This window comes from Nomascus leucogenys, chromosome 4 (genome assembly GCF_006542625.1).
Source record: "Nomascus leucogenys isolate Asia chromosome 4, Asia_NLE_v1, whole genome shotgun sequence".
Taxonomy (NCBI): domain Eukaryota; kingdom Metazoa; phylum Chordata; class Mammalia; order Primates; family Hylobatidae; genus Nomascus; species Nomascus leucogenys.
In genome coordinates, this window is record NC_044384.1 from 110,251,953 (window position 1) to 110,274,556 (window position 22,604).

At 39.2% G+C, this 22,604-nt stretch overlaps 1 protein-coding gene across 8 annotated transcripts in view; it reads right to left on the reverse strand.

Moving 5' to 3' along the window:
- Window positions 1-3,287: 3,287 nt before the first annotated feature.
- CTNNB1 (catenin beta 1) overlaps window positions 3,288-22,604 on the reverse strand; it is a 41,842-nt gene continuing 22,525 nt past the window's right edge. For 4 of the 8 annotated variants that reach the window (XM_003256902.4, XM_030812068.1, XM_030812067.1 and 1 more), the window contains exons 2-15: window positions 19,652-19,712; window positions 18,980-19,207; window positions 18,526-18,779; window positions 18,161-18,399; window positions 17,872-18,073; window positions 16,387-16,531; window positions 10,352-10,455; window positions 9,929-10,267; window positions 9,499-9,657; window positions 7,907-8,026; window positions 7,240-7,390; window positions 7,029-7,150; window positions 5,654-5,714; window positions 3,288-4,596 (exon numbers count right to left, since the gene is read on the reverse strand). In XM_003256902.4, the coding sequence (XP_003256950.1) occupies window positions 4,388-4,596; window positions 5,654-5,714; window positions 7,029-7,150; window positions 7,240-7,390; window positions 7,907-8,026; window positions 9,499-9,657; window positions 9,929-10,267; window positions 10,352-10,455; window positions 16,387-16,531; window positions 17,872-18,073; window positions 18,161-18,399; window positions 18,526-18,779; window positions 18,980-19,207; window positions 19,652-19,664 (2,346 nt within the window). In that variant the 5' untranslated portion in view covers window positions 19,665-19,712 and the 3' untranslated portion in view covers window positions 3,288-4,387. Of the gene's footprint in view, window positions 4,597-5,653; window positions 5,715-7,028; window positions 7,151-7,239; window positions 7,391-7,906; window positions 8,027-9,498; window positions 9,658-9,928; window positions 10,268-10,351; window positions 10,456-16,386; window positions 16,532-17,871; window positions 18,074-18,160; window positions 18,400-18,525; window positions 18,780-18,979; window positions 19,208-19,412; window positions 19,545-19,651; window positions 19,713-22,604 lie in introns of all 8 variants that reach the window. The other 4 variants (XM_012498033.2, XM_030812071.1, XM_012498025.2 and 1 more) reach the window with 4 other exon arrangements.

Genomic DNA, 22,604 nt, shown 5'->3' on the forward strand with positions numbered 1-22,604 from the left:
GAGGCTTGGCCTCTTGGGAGAGCTGTCTGGAGTGGAGTTGGGGGAGACTAGGCAAAGCTAGGCAGCCTTGCCCTCAAGCTTCAGTGGGGTTGAGAAGTGGTGTGTGGGAGCAAGAAGCTGGGTCTAGAACGAGGAGTTTTAAATCTGGCCCTTAAAATCCAGCCTCTGGCCTCTCCTGTCAGAGGCTTGATGTTGAGGTGGCGGACAAATGCATTCATTAGGTGTTTTAATAAATAATTACATTTGAATGGTGATATCCAATCCAGAAGCCTGGTACAAATGAAGCCTGGTGAAAACACCCAAAAGATAGATAGCAGAGTCCCTTCCGCACACGCTGTTAGTCCTCTCCCTGTCTCCTCCTGCAAGGTGCCCATTGCCACTAGGGTCTTTGTGTGCATCCAGGGATGGTCTATGCATATCTTCACAAAGATTCTGCACCCACCCCTTTTTACCCATATGTGAGCAGCTGTCAACTCTGCTCCTTGCTTTTTCTCTTAATATGTATTTTGAAGACCATTTTATTCCAAAACACAGCTTTATGTGCGGTTTTTTTTTCCCCTTTGACTGCAGAGTGGTCCATCAAATAGATGCATCAAAATTTGCTTAACTAGTTAGGCTCCCTTTTGATAGCTATTTGGGTTGCTATCTCTGACAGTGCTGCAATGAATTCCTTGTACATACTTGTGAGTATACCTCAAATAATTCCGAGTAGAACTGCTTTGTCAGAGTGGCTCTCAGTCGTACCTAACATGGAAATTACATTTATGGACACATGGACCTTTCCCTATTCATGCCAAAACCTACTTTGGAAATACACAGGGGTGGGGTTTCTCCTTTGCCTTCCTGCATACCCCTATACCTGTTCTGACCTTCCCCCACAACCTCAACTCTGAAACTTGTCACTTCCTTCTACGTTTACTGGAGTCTCAAGTGGTGGAATGGATACTATACAGAATTCCACATAGGAGGCTGCGATAAAAGAAAAAGGAAGAACTGCCCTGACAGCCCCTGCAGCCCCATCATTTCACTTCGGTGGGTGATCTGCTGAAGGCAAGGAAAGGCAGGTTCTCACTTAATAGAACTACAGATCAACTTAGCATTCTTTGCTTTATAAACAAAACAGCACAATTCACATCTTTTTATTATAGCAACCAAAGAGTGTATTTATCTTAAGATCTTTCATTATTAAGGATTCAGATCATCAGATTTCAAAGCCTCATGTCTGTAAGATCTGCTCCAACATAGAAAAGCTTCCTTCTTTGGTTCAATGGTGATTGCTGCAATGGGATCAAATGTCTTAACTCTCAAGGCTGTCTCATAACTAAACTACAGCACAACTGAAAAAAGAAAACTCACGCTGGAAAGCCCTCCTATTCTCAACGGCCATGTTCATTTTGTCATTTTCACCTCCTGTACCCAGAAATGCAAGTGGGCAGCATTCCTTTTAGGCCTTTTCCTCCCCACCACTACTTCTGGTATTGAAAACTTGACCTCACTTTCTTCACCACTATTTACAGGAAAGGTTAGGTACCTTGCCAGCATCCCATGCACCTCCCTCTCCAGGTTAACCATTATTCTGATTTCTGTAGTCATCTAATCATCTCTTTGCTCCATCTGTGGATATTTTCCTTAAAATAGCTTGTCTCTTTTTTTGAATCGATGATCAATGGAGTTCTAAAGCATGCATCTGTAACTTGCTTTTGTTCAGTATTATGTGACATATATGCATACTATACTGACACCCACATCACTGAAGCTGTAGTTTTTCACTGCACTGTCTCTTTGTGAACAGAGATTGCTGGACACATGGGCGTCCAGTGTAGACTGTCAATGTTGTGCCCTACCAAGCTTTACTGGCGCTTGAGACAAAAGAAAGAAAAGTCAGTACTACTGCATTTAAAATCTTGATATTTTGTTGGGTCATGGATGTTTTTCTTTACTGTTTTATTCCAATGGCTGTTTCACACCTTTATGAAAAAGTCGCTCTCCTCCCACTCTGATCTCCAACGCCGTCTCTGAAAGAGTCTTTCTTTTCTTTAAATGCCTATGTGTTATTCTGTATTAATCTGTATTTCTATCCCTATTCCTGTAACAGTGTTAACTAACTTTGGCTTTATATTAAGTAGTTAGGCCTTGACAGCTGCTAGAGCAAGTGCTATTTTTTCCTAAGCGTCTTGGCTAATTACTCACCTTGGCTAATTACTCACCGTTGGTACTTCCAGAACCACCTTGCTGAACTGGATTAACTCTCACATTAAGTAAGTTTTTAAACTTCAAAAATACAATGAATTAGCAAAGCTCTGAAAACGTTTTCTGGCTTTAAAAAGTTCTTTAAATGAAACACCCTGCGGTGGCTCTTTATGTTAAAAGCTGAATTCACTGAAGATCTTCACAGTGTTAACCTACCAATAGCCCTAGGCTTCTTGAAATACTGGCTGGTTTGGTTTATCACACATGAGACAGAACCTGAGACCTACCACCTCATCAGCTATGTGAATGTTTCTTTTCAAACCGTAATTACATTTTAGACCATAATGAAGACTTCATTTTTGCAAAGCAAGGGCATTCACAAAAAGGCCTCCCCAGATGAAGCTGATTTTTAACGAAAAAGAACTGAATGTATGTTTTTCTCATAATTAATAGTCAATATCATCAAAATAAAAACAGTAAATCAGAAAGAGCTCTCCCTAAAGACAAAACACTTTCACTTTTTAAAAGACCAAAACACAGGTCTTAACAGGTCTACCTAAGAGATGAACTAAGCTTGTCAGACCTACCACCGGGATGACAGGATCATCTGGCAGATAGTGTGGAAGGCTCATTCTGGTTCTGATTATGTTCAGATAAACATCAACACTTAAACCTATTTAATTATTAGTTCCAAAGTAGAGTTGAAGGAATTCCCCTCTCCCAATGAGTCACACTTGTGTGAAGGTGATTCAAACCCAAATCCAGGTAGTTAAGTTACTATTTCATTACCTTAATGGAATCAAACCATCTGAGGGGGATTGGGCTAGAGATGGATAGTCTGCTTGGCTTTCTCCCACCAAAGCCCAGAACTAATCACAATGTGCAAGGCTGAAACACTTTTTTGGGGGTCCAGCGTAACCCAGGGCCAAATGCTAAAGAAACTTGGCAAATTGCATCTAGAGAAGTTAAGGCCCTCTCTATCGCTACAACAAATTACTTCACTATCTATCTTCCTCAGGATAAAGTTGAGTTGGATAAACTTACTTACTTACCACCTTCACAAACCATTTAATGACAAGAAAAAAAGAGTGACACAATCGAAGGAATTAAAAGTTTAATTCTGAACCATTTTTTATAACCGCATTTTCTCTTGAAGCATCGTATCACAGCAGGTTACAACAACTTTGGGATAAAAGGCAACTGGTAAACTGTCCAAAACAAGGTTCCAAATAACACCTCTTACTGATTTACCCTACCCATACATATCCCAAATAGTTTTTGATCAAAAACATGAAATAGATCCACCTGCTTATTTTAAGCATATTAAAAAGGAAACTAATTGGACCATTTTCTATTTGTCTATTTTATACAAAAAGGCTACACAATGTTACACTTTATTCAGATTACAATTAGAGTGATTATGAATTAGTGTTCTACATCATTACTCAATTCTTAAAAATTAGAAATTGCTGTAGCAGTATTCACTATAACTTAACACTACGAGAGACTTAAAAAACTAACAGTTACTGCAAAAAAAAAAAAAAATTAAAGAGCTACTTCAAAGCAAGCAAAGTCAGTACCATTACAGATATTCTTTAAAAAAAAAAAAAAAATTTTTAACAAGCAAGGCTAGGGTTTGATAAATTCCATCTTGTGATCCATTCTTGTGCATTCTTCACTTCTTGAGTCACTCCCAAAATCCATTTGTATTGTTACTCCTCGACCAAAAAGGACCAGAACAAAAAGTTTACTTCAATTGTTCCCATAGGAAACTCAGCTTGGTTAGTGTGTCAGGCACTTTCTGAGATACCAGCCCACCCCTCGAGCCCTCTCAGCAACTCTACAGGCCAATCACAATGCAAGTTCAGACAATACAGCTGTATAAAGAGAGAAAGGCTGCTATTAATGTTTAAAACAGCAAATGTTACTCATTTGAGTATTAAGTTGCAAAAGCTGTGGCAAAAAAAACATTAAAGTTAATAACTTCCACACATGATCACATTAACAACCAGAAATCTGAGAACATTCCAATGTTCCAAGACATCTCCTTTCAAAGTATATACCTGTTTTTGTGGCAGATTTACAAATAGCCTAAACCACTCCCACCCTACCAACCAAGTCTTTCTGAAGTTCTTTAGGCAGAGTAAAAGTATTTTACCCAAACTGGCTTTTTAAAACTTCTTACCTAAAGGATGATTTACAGGTCAGTATCAAACCAGGCCAGCTGATTGCTGTCACCTGGAGGCAGCCCATCCATGAGGTCCTGGGCATGCCCCAGATCTGGCAGCCCATCAACTGGATAGTCAGCACCAGGGTGGTGGCCACCCATCTCGTGTTCCATCATGGGGTCCATACCCAAGGCATCCTGGCCATATCCACCAGAGTGAAAAGAACGATAGCTAGGATCTAGAAGAGTCAGGGCGTCAATAAAATAGGCAAGAAGGAAGGCAAAAGAAAGAGGAGAGAAGCAGACATAGACGTTAACACTGAGGTTAGGGCATCCAAAGTTCAGCAACAAACTTGTCAGGAAACAATGCTTTCCAGCCTCTTCAACTTCTAGCTTTCATTAGCCAAGTAATTACTCAGTGCCAGGCCACCCATGAGACTACACAAATAACGTCTATTTCCATCAGACAGGCACATCAGCAGGGCCTAGTCACATCATTAGTCTAACCCTGAACACTCTGCATTTACCCCTGTCAGAGACTTGGGGTTCCCGAGGAGGAGAAGCAGCAATCTACCATGTGACCACCTAGGCAGTGAGAAGTCATGGGAAGGAGGATTAAGACAATAATGAGGTCTGGCAGGTGTAATCTATCTTGACAAAAAGTCCAAGTCACACCCACAAAAGTACTAAGGAAAGTTAGGTACTATTTCAATGAAACTTCAACATATTTTATCTTAGGGTTGACATGTTATTTGTCACAGTAAGAATCCGCGCTTTAGTGGTTTCATAATTAGGTAGAAGCAGATGAGGTTACAAATGTAAGACAGTTATAATTGTTAGTGGTCTATGCCATCCTCCATGTTCATTACCCAGATTTAAATTAGCTTTTCAAGAAAACCCTGATAATGCAACTATGCAAAAACCCACCCCAGATCTGAGCCTAGAGATAGGAGTTTTCCTATCTTTCTTGGGTAGCTTGTACACAAAGGTATTATGAGTCCTCTGGCCAAAAAGAGAATAAAAAGCCAGGTAAATTGTAACATCCTGCACTGCAGAGGCCTAGTAGTAGCATGTATTTGTTGGTGGTGTAATCCTACTGCTACTCATTGTGTGGCTCTGAATTCCCTGTGTTCCATTAAAGATACTGTTGCTGACTGGAATTTAAGAACTGCTTTTTAATTGAAGCCACTACTTTTCTGCCAACACTCGTTTCCCAGATGGGCAAACCGGCTCTTCTGATAAAGTTTTAGAACTTTAGCTTGATCTGGAGTTAATCGAGAAATATGAGACACATACCATCCTGGCGATATCCAAGGGGTTCTCCCTGGGCACCAATATCAAGTCCAAGATCAGCAGTCTAGATAAACAGGCACAAAGCAAGAAAGAATAGAAAGCAAAATGAAAATTCTCGACTTAAAAGTACACTAATTTTTTTTAAAGCGTACTTTCAGATTACAAAAGGAACAAGTAACTCCAACATTACACAAATGCTTAGAAAATGGAAGTTCTTCAAAACTCTACACCTCAAAGATACATTTTTTTTTTTCTCTTTGCACCTCACATTAAAAATACTCACTGACTTGATCTTTCAACAAATATATATTAAGCACCTACTATGTGCTGCCAGGCACTGTTCTACATGCTACAGATAGAGCGGTTTAAAAAAAAAAAAAAAGGCAAAATGCCTACCCCCAAACAGGAGCTGCTGACAGGATGTGTTATATGAAAGAAAAGTTTTAGCCTGAGCAGCTGGACAGACAAAGCTGATGTTAACTAAGACAGAGAAGACAGTGAAAACAGGTTTGTGGAAGGGGGTAGGTGGGGAAAGTTAAGGGCTCAAGTTGGAATATGTTAATAAGATGCCTATTAAAAACCCAAGTAACACACTACTCACTGGTAATTTGCTCTGCCTTTTTTTTTTTTTTTTTTTTTTTTTTGAGTTGGAGTCTGGCTCTGTCACTGAGTGCAGTCTGTTAACTCCTGGGTTCAAGCAATCCTCCTGCCCCAGTCTCCCCAGTAGCTAGGACTACAGGCATCCATCTCCATGCCCAGCTAAAGATGGGGTTTCACTATGTTGCCCAGGCTGGTCTTAAACTCCTGGCCTCAAGAGCTGCATTGTTTTAAACCTAACAATCTCTCTTTCTATTCACTCAACAAATATAATCCGCTGTATGACTGTGTACCATCAATGATCTCTATAGAGTGGATAAAATATCAGGATGGTTCTAGTTTTATTAGAAACAATGTTTCAAGGAACACCTGTACTGAGGACAAATACTGAAGAAAAATTCATAGCAGAAATTCAAATAGAAAAGTTTTATTAAAGTTTAGTAAAAAATACTGATAAACTGTCCTCTAATAGTGTTTAACACTGCCTCTTTCCTTACATCCTTTGAAAAATCTTCTTTAATCTGGTAACTTTTCATCTTTCTCCCTTATGAATTATAATTTTAAATAGCACAACTTATTTTTAATGATTCTGAACAGGCTCTTTAAAGCTTATATTATAGTTCTTCCTCGGAGCAGTTGCTGGATAGCATAAAGAAGAAATACCCAAGCCAGAGAAACATCAATGCAAATGAATGTTTACTAAGTGTTTTGAGAAGAAAGAACAAGCTGCCTTACCCGCTCTAGGAAACTACCAGATAAATAACTGCTCACATTTCCCTACCTCATTCCAAGCCATTGGCTCTGTTCTGAAGAGAGAGCTGGTCAGCTCAACTGAAAGCCGTTTCTTGTAATCTTGTGGCTTGTCCTCAGACATTCGGAACAAAACAGCAGCTGCATACGTCGCTAAGAGACAAGGAAAAAAAAGGCCCTTGAGGAAAAACTGAGACTTCAATGTACACATCCGCTAAAGGCTTTGGTTCCTTTTTACTTACCCACACCTTCATTCCTAGAGTGAAGTAACTCTGTCAGAGGAGCTGTGGCTCCCTCAGCTTCAATAGCTTCTGCAGCTTCCTTATCCTGAGCAAGTTCACAAAGGACCCCTGCAGCTACTCTTTGGATGTTTTCAATGGGAGAATAAAGCAGCTAAGGAGAAAACACAAACAAAACCTAATTAAATCTAAAGCTAAAACATGACAAGCCCCCCACTGTGGTGCAAACATTCCCAATTCAGAGTGCAAGAGGCATTCACACTGTAGTAAATAATATTCTCTGAATTTTATGTCCTAGGGTGTTTAATGGTCTGGAGCACTGGATTTCCATAATATTTTTTAGCTATAAACCCTTTCTTCAGAGGCAACTCTAACTGATCTAAGATTTGGAAAACCCAGAATTGGTTGGGGGTCTATGCCCTGCCTCTGGCAGCCCAGGTCAGCTCTCCCCTCTAAAACTAGGCACCCATAAAAGTGAAATGTGAAATCTCCTCCCTCTTCTCGAGTCTCAATGTTTGTTTCTCTTACCAAAAAAATGAAGGGAATTTTCATAAAATTAAATGTTGGTAACCCTATTATGGTCCCTAATTTTCTGAAATGTTACTAGTCATTACAATCTGGAAATTTTATGGACATAAAACCTAGAACACTTCACTTAAAACCAACATACCTGCACAAACAATGGAATGGTATTTAGTCCCCTGATAACAATTCGGTTGTGAACATCCCGAGCTAGGATGTGAAGGGCTCCGGTACAACCTTCAACTATTTCTTCCATGCGGACCCCCTCCTGCCAAAAGAAACACGGTTAACAAACAGGGCATTCTCTTCTGTAAAGTTCCTGAACTTGAAAGGCTTTGCATTCTGAGGAACAATTATTAGACTATAATTATTTACACTATATACCCAAAGTTCCCCATAACTTGCAATTAGTTCAGGAAGGAAGAAGGATTCCATTAACTCGAATGTCACTGAAAAGAGGCCTCCTGGCAGCACTAATTCGAAGCAGCACCCCTCCCCCATACACAGTGCAACAGAGCTTCCATACAGCGCTGAATCCCAAAGACAACTTCCCTACAGTAAGGGTACCAATCATTCTGGGTAAAAGGTATATAAAGAAGATGAGAAAGTAATGCTCAGACTATGTCAACGTTTTTCTTTTACATGCCCCCTCTATATTTGTACATCTTCCATGTATTTGGTGAAAACTTTGCCAAGTTTTAGCACCAACTGCTAAAACTAACTGAGTTGCCAGCAGAAAAATCCACTCCTCACTCTTCCAAGACTATTCAGCTGACAGCCTCATGTATAGGAGAAGGAAGATAGCTTTTGCAATATGTAAGTACCATCTGTTTCTCCTGTTTCTGGATTTGAGTTTTAAAAGGGGTTATGATTCTGCTACATTTAGCAGCTTTTATAAATAACTTGATTCTTACAAGGACACAAAAACTCCTTTCTTCCTAGAAAAGAGATTTAAAATAAAAGGTGCCCTCAACATTCTATTAAGTCACCTCATGGAGATGGGCCAATACCAACAGTGATAAATGAAGAAAGCCAAAGTCCCAATATGAGTACATACACAAAGCAACCAGCAAAATTAGATTCCTAACATCTGTTCTGGTAGGCTCCATCTTTGTTTTCTAAACTAACCTAATTAAATAAGGTCTTAAAGTCTGAGGAATGAGAAATGTCTTTAGACTATACTTTTAATGAAGCTACTTTTAAGACTCAAACTTTGTATCAAAGCTTCAGGTTGAGATTATTGTGGTTAAGAGTACAGAAATGCTACTACTTATTTTTGAAATATGTCCATACTATATTCTTAGGTCCATGAAAAAAGTTTAACTCACAGAAAAGATAATAAAACGGACTGCTAAATATTTATAGTCAAAATGCATGATGAGGCAAGGGTAAGAAACTCTGAAATTACACAGATTTGGTCTCAAATTATGACTCTACCTCTTCCTAAGGAAGTGGGCCTTTGTGTAAATTAAATGAGAATACTTTATGAAACACCTAACCCAACCTTTGTAAGACTGACCATGTGAAGGACGTGTCCAAGGAAATATCACTGGGGCCACACTATGCCTTATCTTCTCTGCAGCCATAGAAATGTGTAATTATTATTTATTTATTTATTTATTTAGTCATTAGCTCTTCATGAAGACGGATGGGAGGAACCAATGACCAAAGAAGTTCAGGATCCTTTGGATTTATGCATTCCTTTTAGATAGCCAGGTATCACTATAAGAATTTACCTACCACAAATTGCTGCTGTGTCCCACCCATGGACGTACGGCGCTGGGTATCCTGATGTGCACGAACAAGCAACTGAACTAGTCGTGGAATGGCACCCTGCTCACGCAAAGGTGCATGATTTGCTGGACAAAGGGCAAGATTTCGAATCAATCCAACGGTAGCCTGAAAAACAGAAGAAAGAACTGGCATACAACTCAACAAAATCATTTTCTTACCCTAAAATTCCCACCACACTAAATCTATTGGTATCAACTAAAAGTAGTTCTGACTACACAAACATTTCAGAATCCTACCCCTATCGCAGCCATACTTCCTACTTACTAAGGAATACAATTCCTATTTATTGATCACTATGCATAGATAGCCATCCAACAGCTAGAGATGCTTCATTTTCAATTCTGCAACAAAGGTAAATTCTACTTTGACAATTTACCTTTATCAGAGGCCAGTGGGATGGTGGGTGTAAGAGCTTAACCACAACTGGTAGTCCATAGTGAAGGCGAACTGCATTCTGGGCCATCTCTGCTTCTTGGTGTCGGCTGGTCAGATGACGAAGAGCACAGATGGCAGGCTCAGTGATGTCTTCCCTGTCACCAGCCCGAAGGACAGTACGCACAAGAGCCTCTATACCACCCACTTGGCAGACCATCATCTTGTTCTTATAATTATTGCAAGTGAGGTTAGAAAGAATTCCAGCTGCACAGGTGACCACATTTATATCATCTGAACCCAGAAGCTGAACAAGAGTCCCAAGGAGACCTTCCATCCCTTCCTATGGAGATAAAAACAAATGGTCAGTACAAGCACATATTCATCTTGACTCTATTCCCATGGCACTAGTTTATTCAGAATTTACCTGTTTAGTTGCAGCATCTGAAAGATTCCTGAGAGTCCAAAGACAGTTCTGAACAAGACGTTGACTTGGATCTGTCAGGTGAAGTCCTAAAGCTTGCATTCCACCTAGAAAATTAAAAAGGATATAAGGCCCTAGTCATTAGCTAGAAGTTCCTATCAATCCTAAATATCTTTTCTAGTCTTAGGGGGTGTCCTTCTTTATTTCCAGAGTTTACTTCCTTTCACCTAAGTATTTGATTTCCTCTCATTTTCTAGAACGTTGCTCAGTTTCCCTCACTTTTCCAGTTCACCTCACTAGTGACAAACTGTCAAACAGCCACTGTTCCTTTCCTAAGCTGAAAAAGCCTTTGTTATCTCCACTGTCCTCCTTAGGTAATATTCTTATTACTTATTTTTCATCCATTCAATCATTTCAAAAATATTCAGTACCAGGTCCTGTTCTGAGCTGCAGATAGACCAGTGAGCAAAAATATTCAGAAGTTCCTACCCTCAGAATTTATGATCTAGTTGGAAGAGGCAGACAAATATACAATAAACTAAAACCATACAGTATGTCAGATGATATTAAAGGGCTATGGAGAAAAATAATGGAGTGGGGCTGCAATTTTAAATAGATAATTAGGTCACCTCACTGTGAAGGTGACATCTGACTAAAGACCTAAAGAAGCTAGGTAAATTCCTGGGGTAAGAACAATCCAGAAAGACGGCATGAAAACACTTACTGTCAGGGACTTTATACAGTTCACTGACTACAAAACATGTGTTCCAAGGTTTACCATCTTCCATCCTCTAAGACCCTTAAATGGCGGACATTTACTCTGGTAAAGGAGTATAAATGGAAGCCCAATGCCCACATACTAGATTAACTTCGCTCATCCATCTTCAACTTAAATCACTTCTGAATGCAGTAAGAGTTACTTTTCCTTGTCTCCATCTTTTAGGTCTGTTTTATTTCCTCAGATGAGGTCTATCTGCTGTAATTCTTACGGTACCCTGCACTTCTTCATGGTGTAAGTTAGTCCACTTTCCCTACAAGACAAAGATCACCTCTATTGGGTTCCTTTTTCATAGTAGCTCCAGCTACTAATAGAATGATCTGCGTAAGACTGATGCTCAGGATGCTCAGTATTTGTGAAATGACTACCTTCTTTCCCCTCATTAAGACTTCATTCCCTCCCTTTATGTAACTATTAACTCTAAGAGAATGGATTTTAACCCCAGATGTCCATCAGAATGGCCTACAGGGACTTTAAAGCACACACATTCTGATTCAGCAGTTCTAGGGTAAAAAAAAGTCCCATATAGATGACTCTGTGGCACCTCTACCTCCCCTTCCCTGCTGCCCTTACCCCTATATACTAAGAGGGAAACTTCCAAATCTCTAGCCTGCCTCTCTTGCATTCTAGTATCATACATTTCCAGCTACCTACTGACCTTTTAAGTCACTTTAAGTCAGCTTCTTAAATTATTATGTTCAAAAATTAAGGATGCCTTCTGAGGGTTCCATTTATCTTCATGGTACCAATGTTGTCCCCTCCACAAACCATTTTTGGTTGCTCCCTTAGCTCCTATATTATTACATTCTATGATTCTTTCAGGCATCTCAGACATTTGCCCTTTGCTATTGAGTTCTAAAACCAAACTATTTCATTCCTAAAATCCTGTAACATCTCAGTAGTCTGGTCTTCTAGCTTTTGGTCATTCAAACTGTTAATCTATACAATGCTATTATTAATATTTTAAACACACCACTGTGATGCTTTACTATTGATAAACAACCATCGAAAGTGTCTCAGCATCCTTTTAAGATAGTAGAAATACTTTAGTATAACCCTGAGGAACTGTTTAGAATTTGGATCCCACCTAGCCTTCCGAACTGACCAAAGTAGTCTGTATCTATGGCTCCAAAGCTGGAATAAAGCATGAATAAACTCCATGAGTAGTAAATATCTTACAGGAACCTAGAAAGTCCTGCATGTTATGGCTCTGCTTACCTAACCTCAACCTCATACCAGGCCATCCACCTCATTACTAAGTTGTTTATGTAGACCTTCTCTTCAGCACCTGGATCTCCACAATCTCTGTCCTTTTTTTTTTGAGATGGAGTCTCACTCTGTCACCCAGGCTGGAGTGCAGTGGCACGATCTCGGCTCACTGCAAGCTCCGCCTCCTGGGTTCACGCCGTTCTCCTGCCTCAGCCTCCCGAGTAGCTGGGACTACAGGGGCCTGCCACCATTCCCAGCTAATTTTTTGTATTTTTAGTAGAGATGGGGTTTCACTGTGTTAGCCAGGCTGGTCTCCATCTCCTGACCTCGTTATCTGCCCACCTTGGCCTCCCAAAGTGCTGGGATTACAGGCGTGAGCCACCACGCCCGGCCAATCTCTTTCCTTCTAAGGCAAGCTTGTCCAACCTGCAGCCCATGGGCCACATGGCCTAGGACAGCTCTGAATGTATCCCAACACAAATTCGTAAACTTTCTTAAAACATTATGAGATTCTTTTGCAATTTTTTTTTTGTTTTAGCTCATCAGCTATCATTAGTGTATTTGGTGTGTAGCCCAAGACAATTATTATTCTTCCAATGTGGCCCAGGGAAGCCAAAAGAGTGGACACCCCTGGTTCTAAGACATAGCACATGGTGTTCCTTTTCTCTACCTGGAAAACATTTAACCCTCACTTCTCATATAGACAAGAGACAGGTTCCTTCTCATCCTGCAGTCCCACTTAACATCCTCCTTTCAAGGAGACCTTTTCCCTCTCATCTAGACAATTCTCCTCCCCATTAATTCTCATCACTATTTGCTGTTCATTTCTCCCATAACACTCATTCTAATTTATGATCACATATTTTTAAATATTTTTGTCACCTTCACAAGACTATAAGAATAAGCATGGGGACCCTATCTGTTGTGTTACCCAATGTATACCATGTGCCTATTCCATTTCTTAAAATACATTAGATGCTATGTTCAGAATAAACAAATGAATGTAAGAATAACCTGGAAGAACTTAAAGATTCCTAGGCTTCTAGTCCCATACATGTCTAGCTATCTACAGACCTCCTTGTCACTTCAAATAAACACTATGAGATCTTGATATAAAAATTAACACTCCAGGGATTCTGATTAAATAAATCTCAAAATCTGTATTTTTAGCCTACATTACAGGTTACTGCTGGAACAGCTGACAGAATTTACATCCCATCCTCTCATTCTATATGAACTCAGCCACATTTGTCTATCCCCAAGCCTATGGTTCCACTGCCAGCAGTTACCTGGAGCAATCATAATGTCTTTCTCTCTCATAAATTCCCAAGTAAAATTACTCTCAGTAAGTGGGAAAAATTAAGTGTTGCCAGCCCTATACTTTATTCCCAACATTTTCTTCCATTAAATGCCTTTATATTTTTCCTTCTTTCAATACTGATTTGAAGCTTGCTTTGAAATTCTGAGTAAATGTTGTTAGGTGGGTTACTGAAAGGAGAAAAAAATGCTAGGTAGCTAAAGAGTAACTATTTTCATGACACACACACACCCCAAGAGGTCCTAGTACAAACCATCTATTCTTTTCCCCAATTGCCAACATACACAATATCCAAAGTACCACATACAAGTTGCCTTCTTAAAAATACTCAGAATAGAAAAAAATTGTTTCTTAGACGACATCTATTCACTGAGAATACAGAATATCAGGGCAAAACACTGCTCATAATTAGGCAAGAGAAAGAAAATGCATCCAAATAGGAAGTCTGTTTGCAAACAATATGATTCTATACCTAGAAAACCCCATAATCTCTGCCCAAAAGCTCCTTGATCCAATAAACTTCAGCAAAGTGTCAGGATATAAAAATCAATGTACAAAAGTCAGAAGCATTTCTAGACACCAACAACATCCAAGCTGCAAGCCAAATCAAGAATGCAATCCCATTTACCAAAGCCACAAAAAGAATAAAATACCTAAGAATACAGCTAACCAGGGAGGTGAAAGATCTCTACAATGAGAATTACAAAACACTGCTCAAAGAAATCAGAGATGACACCAACAAATGAAAAAACATTCTATTTCATGGATAGGAAGAATCAATATTGTTAAAATGGCCATACTGCCCAAAGCAATTCACAGATTCAATGCTATTCCTACCAAACTGCCAATGGCATTCTTCACAGAATTAAAAAAAAACTATTTAAAAATTCATAAGAACCCAAAAAAGAGCCTGAATAGCCAAGGCGATCCTAAGCAAAAAGAACAAAACTGGAGGAATCACTTTACCCAACTTCAAGCTATACTGTTAATACAAGGTTACAATCACAGCATGGTACTGGTATAAAAACAGACACAGAGACCAATGGAACAGAAAAGAGAGCCCAGAAATAAGGCCGCACACCTAACAAGTCAACAAAAACAAGCAATGGGGAAAGGACTTCCTATTCAATAAATGGTGCTGGGATAACTGGCTAGCCACATCCAAGATTGAAACTGCACCCCATCCTTATACGACGTACCAAAATCAACTCAAAATGGATTAAAGATTTAAATATAAAACTTAAAACTGAAACTCTGCAAGATAACCTAGGAAATACCATTCTGGACATAAGACCTGGCAAAGAGTTCATGATGAAGATGCCAAGAGAAGTTGCAACAAAAACAAAAATTGACAAATGGGACAGTATAAAGAGCTTCTGCACAGCAAAAGAAATCAACAGAGTAAACAGACAACCTATAGAATGGGAGAAAGTTCTGGCAAACTATGCATCTGACAAAGGTCTAATATCCAGAGTTTACAATAAACTTAAATTAACAAGCAAAAAAGAACAACGCCATTAAAAAGTGTGCAAAGGACATGAACAGACACTTCAAAAGAAGACATACAAGTGGCCAAGAAGCATATGAAGAAAAGCTCAACATCACTGATCATTAGAGAAATGCAAATGAAAACCACAGTGAGATACCGTCTCACAGCAGTCAGAATGGCTACTAATAAAAAGTCAAAAAATGACAGATGCTGGTGAGGTTGCTGAGAAAAGAGAATGCTTATACACTGCTGGTGGGAAAGTAAATTAGTTCAGCCACTGTGGTGAACTAATTTGGTGATTTGGCAATTTGGTGATTTCTCAAAAAACTTGACAGAATTACCATTCAATCCAGCAATACTATTATTAGGTATATGCCCAAAGAAAAAAATCTTTTTACCATAAAGACACATGCATGCATATGTTCACTGCAGCATTATTCACAATAGCAAAGATATGGAATTAACCTAAATGCCCATCAACGGTAGACTAAAGAAAATGTGGTACATATATACTACGGAATACTATGCAGCCATAAAAAAAGACGAAGATGTCTTCCACAGCAACATGGATGGAGCTGGAGGCCATTATCCTAAGCAAACTAACACAGGAATAGAAAACCAAACACCACATGTTCTCACTTATAAGTGGAAGGTAAACACTGAGTACACATGGGCACAAGGGAACAACAGACACTGGGGCCTACTTAAGGGTGGGAGGTAAAGAACTGAAAAACTACCTATTGGGTACAATACTTACTGCCTGGGTGACTAATCTGCACACTAAACCCCTGTGACATGCAATTTACCTATATAACAAGCCTGCACATTACCGCGAACCTAAAAGTTAAAGCAAAGCAAAACAAAAAAAAAAAACTGCTCATGAGCATCTACTAATAAAGCAATCACTTTACATAAAACTGTACTATATTAGAATTTGTCATTTCTCCTATAAATTCACAGGTCTGTTAGCAAATCTTAGGTTTACTCAAAACTGAAATTACAAATTTTATTAAGCAAAATATATGCCATCATTTTTGATGGATAATAAGAACTCTACCTAAACTAGCCTTAAATATTTAGCTACAATCCAGATGACAGGCACTTTGAATGTAAACCTTGGCTGCAAACTGAATAGGACCATCTATTTTCAGTCGTTAAAGTTCTACCACCTTTTCCTAAGAAAAGTAATCTAATTAGACCTGCAGATGCTATACACAAGACTCAGAATAGATACATATACTTACCAGCTTCTACAATAGCCGGCTTATTACTAGAGCAGACTGATAGCACCTTCAGCACTCTGCTTGTGGTCCACAGTAGTTTTTCATAAGTATAGGTCCTCATTATATTTACTAAAGCTTGGGGTCCACCACTAGCCAGTATGATGAGCTAGAAAGATACATATATATCTTGTTAGTCATGGAATCTTGATCACATGTCTGAGAAGAGCCATATTACCAACCTATTTTATTATACAAGAATTTCAGCCAGCTTGCCATTGGACCTACATGTATTCCTGGACCCCATCACTCAGACTCCCATACTGGGGCCCTATCCAACTTGTCCTTTTAAAGCATTCCACTCAAATTCAGACATCCCAGTCCTCCAAACAGTGTATCAGTTTGGGCCCAATTTCCTTCTTCCCACACTGATCACAGCAAAAGAAAAAAATTTAGAAACCATGTTGGTAGGCAAGAATAGCGCCCTAAGATGAAAGTTGTATCAAAACTGATTCACTGAAAATTTGAACCAGAACTGGCACTTAACTCCTCATCATTTGGCCCTTTAATTTTCCTAATTATATCCACCTTAAAAACAGATACCATAAAATGATCATTCATGCTTGTCCTTTCATTCCCTGTATATCTTCCCTTTCGACACTGCCCCAATTTTCTAAAAACAAATTTCATCATTTCATGCTTCTGCTGAAATTTCCCATTGTGCTTTTAATCATGCTCTACAAAGCCCTATGAGATCTGCTAAGTCTATCTCAATAGCCTCACCTCAAACCTTTCTTCCTCCTATTAGTATTTCTTAAATTCCCAAAACTTTCCATCTCCTTCCTTCGTTTCAAAGATGTTGTTTTCTCACCTAACCTTCACCTAGTGAGTCCCTTCTCATCCTTGAACACTGAACTCAACTATCACTTCCTCCAAGAGGTCTCCTTAAACCCTCAAAAAGAGTCTGTTTCACTTGTGTTATGTGCTCTCATAGCCCCACTTCTTCCCACTACACAAATTAAATATTAGGTTATTATTCCCAACATCTACATCCCACCTAAGAACAAAAGTGTGAAGAGAAGCTTGCCTACCATATCCCTACTACTTCGCATAGTGCTTTACATATGGAAACTCAAAAATTTAAAAGAACAGAAATGAACTGGGCTGCACAGCAGGAGGTAAGTGGCAGGTGAGCGAGCATTACCTGGCTTGAGCTCTACCTCCTGTCAGATCAACTGCACCATGAGAGTCTCATAGGAGTGGAAACCCTAGTGTGGACTGCACATGCGAGGGATCTAGGCTGCATGCTCCCTATGAGAATCTAATGCCTGATTATCTGAGGTGGAACATTGTCATCCAGAAACCATTCCCACAACCCATTCATGGAAAAATTGTTTTCCACGAAAACTGGTCCCTGGTGCCAAAAAGGTTAGGAACACTGCATGGAATGACATGACACTGGAGGTGTCCATTGCTCCATGAAAACCACATAAAGAACAATTCTCTTACCTTGCTTTCTTGGTTGCCGTAAGCTAAAATTTGAAGGCAGTCTGTCGTAATAGCCAAGAATTTAACATTTGTTTTGTTGAGCAAGGCAACCATTTTCTGCAGCCCACCAGCTAAACGCACTGCCATTTTAGCTCCTTCTTGATGTAATAAAAGGTTGTGGAGAGTTGTAATGGCATAAAACAATACAGAATCCACTGGTGAACTAGGAAGAAGAAAAAAGCCTCATCAGAAATATTGTGACTATACTCTTCTACTTTTTAGCTTCAAGCATTCTGACATGTTTTCTTACCCAAGCATTTTCACCAGGGCAGGAATCCCTCCAGACTTAAAGATGGCCAGTAAGCCCTCACGATGATGGGAAAGGTTATGCAAGGTCCCAGCGGTACAACGAGCTGTTTCTACATCATTTGTATTCTGCATGGTACGTACAATAGCAGACACCATCTGAGGAGAACGCATGATAGCGTGTCTGGAAGCTTCCTTTTTAGAAAGCTGATGGACCATAACTGCAGCCTTATTCACCACCACCTGTAATACAGGAATTCAGAAACATCGTTAGTTTTCAAGTACTGGTATTGAGTAGACATTCTGAAACTACTACCCTTGAGCATTTACTTCAAAGCAGACTAAAAAGCTAGCCATGTCATTGCTTACCTGGTCCTCGTCATTTAGCAGTTTTGTCAGTTCAGGGATTGCACGTGTGGCAAGTTCTGCATCATCTTGATAGTTAATCAAGTTTACAACTGCATGTTTCAGCATCTGTGATGGTTCAGCCAAACGCTGGACATTAGTGGGATGAGCAGCATCAAACTGTGTAGATGGGATCTGCATGCCCTCATCTAACGTCTCGGGGAACATAGCAGCTCGTACCCTCTGAGCTCGAGTCATTGCATACTGTCCATCAATATCTGGAAAAGGTTAATTCAACACTCACTATCCACAGTTCAGCATTTACCTAAGTATTTGCTATCCTAAATGGTAAAAGTGACATTGCTATTACTCTCTTTTCTTCACCACAACATTTTATTTAAACTATTATACACTAACTTTTTACTTCTCAAAACTGCATTCTGACTTTCAGTAAGGCAATGAAAAATAATACTCTTACCAGCTACTTGCTCTTGAGTGAAGGACTGAGAAAATCCCTGTTCCCACTCATACAGGACTTGGGAGGTATCCACATCCTCTTCCTCAGGATTGCCTTTACCACTCAGAGAAGGAGCTGTGGTAGTGGCACCAGAATGGATTCCAGAGTCCAGGTAAGACTGTTGCTGCCAGTGACTGACAGCCGCTTTTCTGTCTGGTTCCATGGCCATGTCCAACTCCATCAAATCAGCTATAAATGAGAAACAGTATTAGCATTAGTAGATTGGAAATGTTACTTTAATTAAAAAAAAAAAAAAAGAATCTGTGATATGACCCATTGAAATATTTTTAGAAATAAAGTCAAATCTGAAAGCCAAGAAAAGCAGAATGATAGCCAGGGTTAGCTCAGTGATGAAATACCTAATCCCTTAGGGGACCACCTAACAGTTACTCACTGAATCAGTGGAAGAATGGTACTGCATCCAGGCTCCAGAAGCAGTCATCCAGACTAGATTCCTGCTGGTGGCTTGTTTGCTATTTCACCAAGCCATTAGGAGGAGTGAGCAGAAAATGGAGCAAAAGGTAGCCTGACAAGTAAGCAGGGAGAGAGGAAAGCAGGGGGATCTCAGCCAGACTGGCTTAATGGCAACAAAGCAGAGCCCCAATTCAGTAACTAAAGATTTATGACACAAACCTTGAGTAGCCATTGTCCACGCTGGATTTTCAAAACAGTTGTATGGTATACTTCAAATACCCTAAAAAAAGTTAATCAAAAGTCATTAGGATTTAATTTAGCTTGATTAATACTCCTAAGTCACTGGGATACCTGTTAAACATCACTATTACACCCACAAAAAAACCCCACATCCCCTTTTACCAGGTTATTTAGTGAAACGCAGACCTCATGGTCTCCTCCAGACACCTCAACCACAGCTCCATCACTGCTGAACTCCTCCTTACCAAAAATGTGTTTTTATTAATAGTATAAATATTAATTACAGATATTCCGGATGATGATGAGAAAGCACAGAGTTGTAATAATAAAAGCCAGGGAGGGGAAAACACTATTCAAAAATCAGCTGCTCTCTGAATTCCTAACGGTCTCTCCTTTTTTAACCTTTCACAGAAAAATTCACAGATCCCCTTTGGATAACAGAGGTACAGTGGGATTTTACAAACTCCACATTTTCATTAACAAGTTGTTTTCTGATATAATATAGTCCCATCAAAAATTATTTTTCATAAAGCAAATTTTGGTGACTAGCGAATTTTAGATTTTTTAGTACAAAGAAAAATTACTTTTCAAATGAAACTTTGCAACACAAAAGCACCTTTATTAGTAAAATTTTTCTAAGTTCAAATTTACAGCAATGATTTATTATAAATACAAATATTACCAATATGGATATGTATTTTGATCAATATTTTAAAAATTAATATATATAAATCTTAGCATCTAATTTATGTCTGTATTTTGCCTTTATTGTGCAATATTGAAAAAAACACTGCATCACACAGGGAACTACTTGCAAATTAGAACAGTTTAAGGGCTCATGGCCTCTAGGTATTTCTAATAACACAATTTCCTTATTACAAAATCTGTCCCAAACAAGTTCATCTTGAACTATAAATTAATATATCGGGTATGTAAAGATATGGAATAAAGTATTTAAGTGTGAACTATGTTTTCTTTTTGAGACAGAGTTTTGGTCTCTTGCCAAACCAGGCTGGAGTGCAGAGGTGCACACTGGGCTCACTGCAACCTCCACCTCCCAGGTTCAAGTGATTTTCCTATCTCAGATGTGAGCCAACACCTGGCCTTAGTTTCTATCTTTTGACTGTCTTTAAAAGAGTGGCTATTTAACTACTTCACCACCTTTCTGAAAAATTGGTTCCCCACTCCAGCCTCCAATGTATTTCTGCAAAAGGAGACTCAAAACATGTTCTACACCGAGCTTCTCCTTTGGCCAACGTCAACAGACTCAGAAACCAACTGGTCATGTCTATAGGCTATATAGCTATTTCAGAAGTGCTTTGATACATCCGGCTTCCAGGAACATTTTTTTATAGTACTGTTTTTCCTTGTTGTTGATGCAAAGGCAAAACATTTATGCATATTACTGGGTAAACTCTGTGTGGGCTGACCTAGTAACTTGACCGCAATTTATAATGATTTCATTTTTATAATGGAAAAAAGCAAGTTCATGTTCCAAATTTACAATAGCCATTTGTACATTGGGACTTCCCAACATTAAATATATATTTTTTAGCTTTTAAAATTTATGCAACATAAATAAAAATTCATCTTGCTCTTCACCGCAACCCTATGAGGTGAAGGAGGGTAAAAACCTATCGGCAGATAAAGAAGTAAAAACAAAGGGTAGAAATGGGGACCTAATTAGGTAACAGCATAGACTCACTCACCTTGTATCTGCTCTGAGCATTAACTGCTAAAGAAATCAAATAGACTGCCAAGCAAGAACTAGGGCAAAACCCTGCTCCAGAAAGGAAAAGGAAAGCCTTCCTCTTTCTTTTTCTGGACTGAGCCTTCAGACTAAGGGCTGGTTCTCCTCCACCACACCCTGCCAACCATTAAGGGCCCCAATTCTAGTGCTCCCAATTAGCCAAAACTTACCAATCACTTCAGGAAAAATTTTTTTTAAAGCAACGAAAAAACTGACTCCATAGAAACTGAGATAAAACTTAAAACTAGGGGTAGGGTGGAGAGAGAAACAGAACACTTCAATTTAGTATCTCCATAAAGACTGGAGAGAATAAATAAAACCAAAAAGTTGAATAGAAACTAAAATTGAGAAAACTTCCTAGAGTACAAAAAAATGACAAAGACAAAAAATACAACAGAAGAAATCACGACCAATTCAGGAGATCAAATGTCCAACTAGTAGACATTTCAGAAAGAATTATGAAGAAACAAAAACGATAAAATCCACTAAGTACCAATCAAGAGGGAGGAGTGCTTAAAAATTATGAAGTACAATCATGCATTGCATAATGACATTTCAGTCAAGATGGACTACATATGCTACAGTGGCCCCACAAGATTTTAATTCTGTATTTTTACTGGATCTTTTCTATGTTTAGGTAAACAAGCCAGGCGAAGTGGCTTGTAATTCTAACACTTTGGGAGGCGGGTGGATTGCTGCAGCACAAGAGTTCCAAGACCAGCCTGGACAACACAGTGAAATTCCATCTCTACAAAAAAAATTTAAAAAATTAGCCAGGTATGGTAGTATGTGCCTGTAGTCCTAGCCACTGGGGAGGCTGAGGCAAGGAGGATCACTTGATCCTAGGAGTTCAAGGTTATAGTGAGCTATGATCACACCACTGCATCCAGCCTGGGCAACAGAGCAAGACCCTGTCTCTTAAAATAAAATAAAAAAAAAAAGGATACATAAATACCACTGTTTCAACTGCCTATAGTAACACGCTGTACAGCTTTACACCCTAGGAGCAGCAGGCTATACCATATAGGCTAGGCATGCAGTACACTATGCCATCTAGGTTTGTGTAAGTACTACACTAAATGTTTCAAGACACAGATCATCATTAAACTACAGACTACATTAGAATGCTGTGTTCTCTGACAGCTTTATCACCACCAAGTGATGTTTTGACAAAGTGGGGGG